General features: G+C 56.4%; 1 protein-coding gene across 1 annotated transcript; it reads right to left on the minus strand.

Annotated features, from left to right (window-relative positions):
• Positions 1 to 79: 79 nt before the first annotated feature.
• AQP3 (aquaporin 3 (Gill blood group)) lies at positions 80 to 5,856 on the minus strand. The gene is made up of 6 exons (XM_068553407.1): positions 5,729 to 5,856; positions 2,680 to 2,806; positions 2,181 to 2,318; positions 1,738 to 1,856; positions 1,251 to 1,468; positions 80 to 1,164 (listed from the first exon to the last, which is right to left on the minus strand). The coding sequence occupies exons 1-6, from the start codon at positions 5,834 to 5,836 to the stop codon at positions 996 to 998; spliced, it is 879 nt and encodes a 292-aa protein (XP_068409508.1). The 5' UTR covers positions 5,837 to 5,856; the 3' UTR covers positions 80 to 995.
• Between the last annotated feature and the right edge of the window lie 2,895 nt (positions 5,857 to 8,751).

The following is an 8,751-nucleotide window of genomic DNA, read 5'->3' on the forward strand; positions in this document are numbered from 1 at the left end:
GTGCTCTGGCTATCTGTGGCCAAACTCAGCGAAGCTCTTTAGCTGGTGCCAGAAAAACAGCAGAGCAAGCAGAGAGATATTTACACAATTGGCATATGTTTTATTATTTTTTTTATAAAAGGAAAAAGAGTACATGCGTTGAGGATTAAAGGAGTGAAGAAAAAAAAAAAAAGAAAGGAAGAGCCTATTTAGTCTCCCAACCCCCATCCCTAAAACTGTAACATCTTTTATATATATATGTATACACACACACACACACACACACACACACACACATATATATATATACACTTCTTTTTTTCTTTTTTTAAAGAGCAAATGTGAAACTTATGACCTGGACTTCACCCCACCCGCCTCATGCCTCCATTGTGACAGAAACGCATCACTCTGCTCCTACTTATGTGTGAATAGCCAGAGCTCCTCATCTGGGCTGTGGTCCCCTCCTCCTAGCCCTACTCATATTCCCACCCTACCTCTCCCAAAGCCTATAGAAGCCCCTTATGTAGAAAAAACAGCAGACACACACATACTAAGAAACACATGTACCTGGACCCTCCTCCACACGGAGCCCCTGAAACATGCAGACCCCTGGTGCTTTCCTCACTCATAGATGGACACGACACCGTCCCTCCCTCCGGGCCTCCCCCGCACGCCCACAGATAGAATCCTTTCCACTTGGTCCTTTGCCCTGAATATCTGGAAAACCACACACACGCACATGCACACATCTGCTGCCCATTCTCTCTCTTTGGGAGACAAAGGACTAGATTGGCCCTACTCCCTGTGCCACCAGCTTCCAGGCAGTGGCCAGCGGTCCTATTGGGTCCTATTTCCTTCAGGATGGAAAATCCTGAAGGGGGCTGTCTAGAGGGGCGGTGGTAGACAAGGAGCTTCTTAGCCTGGGAGCGGGGTCATGAAGAGGGCTTCTAGGAAGCAGCCCCTGCACAGTCAAAGGATGCTCATGAGAGGGGGTGGGCGGGAGGCCCCCTGCCCATTCATATCTGCCCCTTGTGCTTCACGTGGGACAGCTTCACATTCTCCTCATCGGTGGAGGGTGGAGGCGGTTCCAGGTGGCAGCCGATCATGAGCTGATACACGAGGACACCCGCAATGGAACCCAGGAGCGGGGAGACGATGGGCACCCACCACCAGTGGCGGCCGGTCCTGGGGGCAGACAGATGTGGTCAGGGACGCGTGGGGCAGGGCAGAGGGGAGATGGGCTGGCGCACGCTGGCGGGGACTGCACTCACGTGAAGACTTCCGAGCCCCAGCCGGCAATGGCTGTGAAAAGGCGAGGGCCGAAGTCCCGGGCGGGGTTGACGGCGTAGCCAGAGTTGAAGCCCATGGAGGTGCCGATGACCAGGACCACCAGGCCCACAGTGAAGGCCTCCAGGCCACGCGGGACAGGGTTATTGTAGGGGTCCACAATGGCCAGCACACACACGATGAGGGAGGCTGTGCCAATGAACTGGGGAGTGGGGAGAACAGGGTGAGAAGAGCCCCCATCCACCTTCCGGCCCCTCCTTCCATCGTCCAACTTCCCTCCACTCTCAGAGTCTTGGCATCTCCCGTGCTCTGCTCTCCAGAGCAGTGGTGCTAAGACTTTTGCTGGTTAAATTTGCAGACTCCTAGGAATCTGCTCTAGACGAGCAGTCCTGTCCCCCAGCCAGCCCATGAGCAACCCGAGGCAGCCTGGTCCTCCTCCCCGAGTTCCCCTCACTCACCCCCAGCCCGTACCTGGTCGAAGAAGCCATTGACCATGTCCAAATGTCCAGAGGGGTAGGTGGCAAAGATGCCGGCTGTGCCATTGGGGCCCGAAACTATAAGCTGGTTGTTGGCGAAGGCCCAGATTGCATCTGGTCACAGATTAGATACCAAGTGGGTGAGGGCAGAGGCCTGAGCCCCATCTCCCCTCTCAGGCTGGGCCCACCCTCCCAAGGGTCACAGGTGAGTGTAATCGCTGCTTTATTACCCTGGAGTCGGGGGTGGGAAAGTGGAGGGGTGGAGGGCCTGACTCCATTGTTGCCCGACTCATTTCTTTCCCCTCATGACCCCCTCCTGGGGCCTGTGCGTGAATGAGTCATAAGCCCGGGGCCTGGGCAGGCCCCAGCTATCTGTCATCGAAAGGCCTGGTGCCAGAGGGAGGGGGTAGTGGAGGAAGGCAGGGTGGGAAGGCTCACCATAATACAGCCCAAAAACGATCCCGGCACCCAGGAAGGCTCCCAGAGTCTGAGCCATGGCGTAGATGGGCAGCTTGATCCAGGGCTCACGCGCCAGGAAGCACATAGCAAAGGTCACGGCAGGGTTCAGGTGCGCCCCTGGGCAGAGGGGAGATGGAACCTATTAGCCCCCGCCTGCCACAGTGGGGAGGCCAGGACTCCCCCGCCCCATACTCCCCCTCTCTGGCCCTGGTGAGCAGGGATGCAGAGAAGGGTTTCTTGTACAGAATGGTGTGTTGGACTATGTAACAGACCAACTCGACTAATCTCTGATTCCAAGGTGAGAGTTGAAATTTCCAAGTATCAAGTTCCTTCACCACTCTTCTCTTCCAAGGACCCAAAGCTAAGGCCTGGCTATGCCCTGTTCTGAGACGACCTCCACTCCCACCCTATTCTCCAGCGGGACACCTTGTGGGAATGCTGTGGAGGGGTGATGGCTGAGGGTGGGGTAAGGCCTTACCAGAGACCTGGCCAGCGATAAGGATGCCTAGGGTGACGGCGAAGCCAAAGGCCAGGTTGATGGTGAGGAAACCACCGTGGGTGCCCCGGCTGAGCACGACCTGGGCCACAGAGCCACAGCCAAACAGCTGTGTCAGGAAACAGAACAAAGCAGGGAGGGTGAGGACCAGTGAGTCTCACTCCAGAGGGCAGGGATGAAGCCAACAACCTCCCCCTGCCTTCATGGGGAGGACGGGAGGGCGAGAAGCCCTTTCCTGGAATCGAACCCCTCCTCCTCCTGCTGAAGTTATACCCTGCAGAAGAAGCAGACATGCCTTCTTAGCCCCAATGTCCCAACTCTACTAATAACAGAGTCCGATGGAAGGCACTGGAAGCAAAGTTTGCAACTTCGAGCCCAGAAGATGGCTGAACCATCTCCACTGATTTTTCTTGACTCTCAGTAGGAGTGGGTGGAAGGGGACACTCTCACCTGAGCAGTTCCTCCCCCAGCCCTTCAGGCCTGGTCCATAGGGGTGGGAAGGCTCTCACTCATCCCCCACCTGCAAGTGCCTCCCTCTCTGCCCCAAAGAAGAGCTGAGGGGGGGAGGGCGCAAAGAAAGGGAGGAAGCCAGAAGTTACTTTGAGTCCATTTCTCCTGAATCTGGGGTGTCAGAGCTCCTGCCTCTCCCTGTTCTCCCTCTCAGGATCTTCAGCCTCCTTGACCTGTTCCTGACCCAGAGCCTCCCCTCTCCACTCGCCCTGACCTCCCTGCCCTCCGAGGTCCAGGTTCCCCACTCAGATTTGGAGGTCCTAAAGACAGCCATCTGTCTAGTCTCACTAGCCGTAGTCCAGGACCCCCAGAGCAGTGGAAGTGGGGAGATTGGTTGTAAGCTTTCTGCCGGAAATTAGAGGGGGGGGATTCAAGAGGACTAAAATCCCTGATGTCCTGCAAGTATAGAATGTGCTATTTGTCAGTTCCCCTTGTTCAAATGTAAAAATGTTTCTGTACTAGCTCCTCTGTGAAGAGCCATTGCCCTGAGCCCCCAAAGTGTCCCCCAAAGCTGCTCCAGCCCTGCCCCAGCTCTCCTCTCCCACCTCTCCATAACTAAAGTTTGTATGCCTATCCAGCAGAAATTTTCCAAAACCTGCGCTAAGGGCCCTCGTCCCTTCTAAAGGGTCAGTGTCCTGCTGTACTGGGTGGTGAAGCATTTTGATTATCATCCTTCACGAGGACCAAGAGATAGTGGGGAAGCCAGCAGCAGTGAGGCAGGGCAAAGGTGTGCAGGCAGGTGAGAGCAAAGGTCAGAGAGTGTAAGTTTGTATGTGTGTTGGAACAGGCACGTGAGGGTCTGGGGCACCCTGCCCGGCTTGGCCGGCCCTGGCCTCAGCTCCTTGCCTGCCTGAGGCCCAAACCTGGCTCCATCCCAGGAGGCCATGGAGGGAGAAGCTGTCAGAGCCAGTTCCACCACCTTGAGACTAATCTTCCTCTTCCTCCGGGCTCCTTCTCCCTCTCCTCACATTACTAGGTGCCTCAGAGAAAGCGGCTTCCCTCGCCCGAAAGCCAGCCTTGATTCTGCCACTGCAGGCTCTCGGTCCCCAACCCACAGAGGTATGCAGGTAAGCCCTCACCGACCACTTGGGCATCTCCCGGGTCTGGCCTCTCCTCTTCGGGCACTGACACAAAATGCCTCTCAGCCACCTGAGCCTGAAAGCCTTCACAGACATAACACCCTCCTTCTGTGGTCAGGGAGAAGCCAAATGATCCTGGGGCTCAGCGGGAGGCCTGACTGCTCCTTTGGGGGAAGGCAAACTGAGACTAGGGAGGAGATAGGGAGGCCCCTCTGTGAAGGGAAGACAACTTGCTTTGTCCTGGCTGCTCTCAAACAGGGGGCTGCACTAAAAATCAGACAGGGACGGGGGGACACAAGGCTCGGGGGCAGGAGCTGGCTTCCCTGCTTCCTGTTCCTGGAAGCCAGAGGTGAGTCCAGCTTTCCTCTCCCTGTAGAATCTGCTCCACCACCACCACCCATTTGGGGTGGGCCATCCAGCCCTACTTGCCCCTAGTTAATCTTGCTAGTCCTCAGGGGGCCGGCTGGTCTATGTTACCTAGGGCTGGAACTGGGACACGGAGTACCCCATCCCCTGCAACGGAGCAAATGAACCCAGACGTAACCCAGAAGGAAACAGGTGTAACCACAAGAGTGGCCGAAAATCTGAGAGTAACTGGGACAGGAAATGGAGCCCATAACTGGTGTGTCTGCCACACCCAAGAAGTGCAGAGTCACCCAGGAACAACCCAGACCCAAACTGGCATAGCCAGGGAATAACTGGGACTGGGGAGTAACCCAGGCAGGGAAGCGTCCCCCTCAGAGAACCTGTACAGTAACTCAGGCCCCGGGGAGTAACTCAGAGTGCTTCTGCATGGAAGCTGACAGCATCTGTCTGGGAGTTGCTCAGCACTAGGGGAGGAACTTTAGTGACACCACGTCCTTTGTGCCTGGGGCACAGCTGCCTTCCACAGCCTCCTATCTTCAGGATCCTCCTTCCTTCCCACTTGCTGTTTGCTGTGTAGCCTCCGCCCTCTGCCCCAACCTGTGGCAAACTGTCCTTACAGCAGGGCAACTTTTGGACTTTCTGAGGCTTAGTTATTCATTAGGGGCCAGGCATCCAAGACCCAAATAACCCAAGAGGGGACCATTTGCCACTGCCTCCACTGCCTCTCAGGGCTGGGACTCTAGGAACCTGGGGAGCTGTGGAAGCCAGAAAGGGCTGGAGGTCCCAGACTGCACAGGTGACTGCTGTCCCCAGCCTGTGGGCTGGGTCACTGGTGAGAGGGTAAAGGATCAGAGCTGTCACTGGGGCATAACAGCTGTCATTCTGGCAAGAGTCGGAGCTGTCAGTCACTGAGGGGGTTAGCGCTATGGGCGAAGAGTGCTCCGGAAGGGGTCAAGTTGGGGGCGAGGGATCAGAGCTGGGAGAGGGGTCAAGGCTGTCTTAAAAAACACAGACCCTCCGGTGAACAGAGGCACTGGGGAGTGCGGGGCTGGAGAGAGGCTTCTCTCTCCACTCACCACGAGGATGAGGGTCCCCAGGCACTCAGCCAGCGCCTGGCGAAGCAGCGGGTAGCGGATGTGGAACATCTCCCCGCAGCGGGACACCAGCTCCTTCTGTCGACCCATGGCTGGGGCAGGCGGCGGTGCTGGCGGGCGGGCGGGCGGCGGACGCAGCAGCAGTGGCCGTCAGCGCCGAGTGGCGCCCTTTATAGGAGCCGGAGGCACGCGCCCCGCCCGCCGGCAACGCCGCCCGCCGAGCCGGGTGCTGGCCTCGGGAGTGGGCGGCCACCCCGCACTGCTCGCCTAGGGAGGCTGGAGGGGACGCTGGGTTGGGGGGACGCTGATAAGGAAGGTAGGGGTGTGTGGTGTGAGGAGACTTTAGGGCTGGTGTTGGCCCGGGGAGGAGGTGTCTGGGGGCTGAGACCAGACTGCGGGATTGTGGAGTCTGAGAGCCGATGGTGGGGTGTAGGCACGTGCAGGACGGGGGCTCAAGGGGGGAAAAGGAGCCGCCAAAGAGACCTCATTGGACCACTCGCGGTGAGCCTCGCGGCCATCCTCACCACGGTGGAGGGGAGAGGAGACATGTCAGAAAGGAAAGAAACTCTGCTTAATGCACTGTGGTGTCCTAAGTGGGAGGGAAATCCAAAAGGGAGGGGATATATGTATAGGTATGGCTGATTCATTTTGCTGTGCAGTAGAAGCTAATACAGCATTGTAAAGCAACTATACTCCAATAAAAATCAGCTAATCAAAAAAATTTTTTTTTTTTTTTAAAGAGAGAAAGGAAAGGAACCAGCCCCAGCTCTACACGATGGCTGGACCTGGCGTGTCCTCAGTCAGGGGCCTGGAGGGAGGAGGCTGTGGGCCCCAAGGGAGAAGAGACCCTCTCAGAGTCCAGACCCAGGTGGACTCAGGAACACAGGTGCTGAGTTCCAGCCAGAGTACACCGGCCCTTGCTTCTTGTGCAATTAGTACATGTCACATGTTGCATGTCTTGACCCGCTCCGTTCTCAGCTGTGTCCACACATGACATCTGTCCTATATGCCTGATCACACTTTCTGGGCATTTTTCATGGCTTTGCTCATGCCTGTTGAACATGGCTGGGTTAACAGAGCTGTCACACTTGTACCTGTGTGCATCTTGCACATGGCTCCAGAGGCTGAGCTGCAGTTGTCCTGGCATGCCACAGGCCACATGCTTGCCAGCAAGGTGAGTTCCAGCCGGTTTGTTTTTTGGTTTTTAATATTTATTTATTTGGCTGCACACGTGGGATCTAGTTCCCTGACTGGGGATCAAACCCCGGGCCCCCTGCATTGGGAGGGCGGAGTCTTAACCCCTGGACCACCTCTCCTCTCCCACTCTGGCTGATCCCTGGCCAGGGACAAGTCTGTCCCTTTAAGAGATTAAGCTGGCTGAACTGTGGGTGTGTCAGTCCCATCTGAGGGGAGGCATGGGGCAACCCTGTTCCCTATGCTGCATCTGATAATTGGGAAACTGAGGTCTGGTAGCCTGGGCCTTACTCCCACAGGACTGGGAGCAAATATGCCCTCACCCCAGTATCTAAAGGCAGCTTTGCCAGGGAAGAGCATATTTTCCAAAGGGACGTAATCCAGGTGGGCTAAGGGCCCAGGGGACTTGTCCCTTGAGGAATGGCTGTCACAAATGAGGGCTCCAGAGGCGACTCATGCCCAAAGAGTGTTTGGCAACACACATAGGTAGATTCACAGGTGCACATGCAGGTGTGCACGCACACACACTACCCCCCGAGGCTGGCAGCCATACTTGCCTATAGACCCTGAGCTTTGTTCACGTGCTCCTGGGATCCCATTGCCCATGAGAGCGTAGCCATAGGCTCACATATATATGTAATCCCCACACAAGAGGTCCCCCGTGACCCTTGGCCCAAGAAGAAGCACCGTACCCCCTGAACCCCATGGGCTGGGAGGGCCCAGGGTAAATCAGGGAGCCATCACTGAGTGCCTGCCGGAGGCCCCACTGCCCATCTGTGACTCAGGACAAAACCCTAGACTCCTGGTGCCAGAGCCCAGACTGTGGGAAAGGGGGAAAGCCCCCCACAAGGCTTCACTCTCTTCTCCCCACTCCCTGGTATGCTTCTCAGCCCCTCACTGCCCCAGGTGGGGCTGCACAGGGCAGGAAGTGGCAAAGTGGTTCCTCAACACTGAAAGAAAGTAGGGAACCCCAGCCCACAGAACCCCATCCTCACTCCTGCCGGTCCTGGGCCTGCCAGCAGCCGAGCCTGGCCTGGAAACCGGAGAAAAACGGGGCAGCTCCACCATCAGCATGCAGAGCACACACCTCCCCCCCCCGCCCCATATACACATGTGTTTGCACTCAGTTCACATAGGTGTTCACATGGGTTGCACCCTGAGGGGGCAGGTCACACACATAACTGTGGATCTGTGTATCTTGTAAGTAGCATCTATTTACACATGTGCATTTACATGTACTCACACATGTGCACATGTGTGTACGTGCTCACCTATAATCCTGGGGCTGCAGCTCACCATAGAGCATCTTTGCGACCTCCCACTTCCCCAGTGGCTGCAGCACCATGCTGAGGCACACGGCTTGGCAAGTGGAACGAGAGCCAGTTCCCAATGGCCCCTCACCCCAAATCAAGGTCCAACCTTCAAGACCATGACCCCATATACTCCCACCAAACTGGTTCTTATCTATAACTAGTGTGTACACACATGTTCATACATGTACACACCATGCATATTGGGATGGGTTAGGGTTGGAGCTGAGGAATTATGGGTAGGGCTTCATGCTTCTTAGTGGGCCTGAGAGGACCCTGCCTGGAGGAGGGGGAAGGAGGCAATGCTTTCCAAGGGTCCCTTATTCCTGTCAGCCCTCCTCGGGTCATCTGGGAATAAGAGGGTCAGGGCCTGAGGATGCTTGTCCAGAAGCGCTGGGCTGGCTGGCCTGAGTTTGGGGGGCTGAAGCAGGACCTCATTGCACAACTGGATGCAGGTGTTGGCGTGAGGGGGCTCATTCTCATTGTAGTCAGTGTGAATGG

Source organism: Eschrichtius robustus, chromosome 10, assembly GCF_028021215.1.
Source record: "Eschrichtius robustus isolate mEscRob2 chromosome 10, mEscRob2.pri, whole genome shotgun sequence".
NCBI classification, from domain to species: domain Eukaryota; kingdom Metazoa; phylum Chordata; class Mammalia; order Artiodactyla; family Eschrichtiidae; genus Eschrichtius; species Eschrichtius robustus.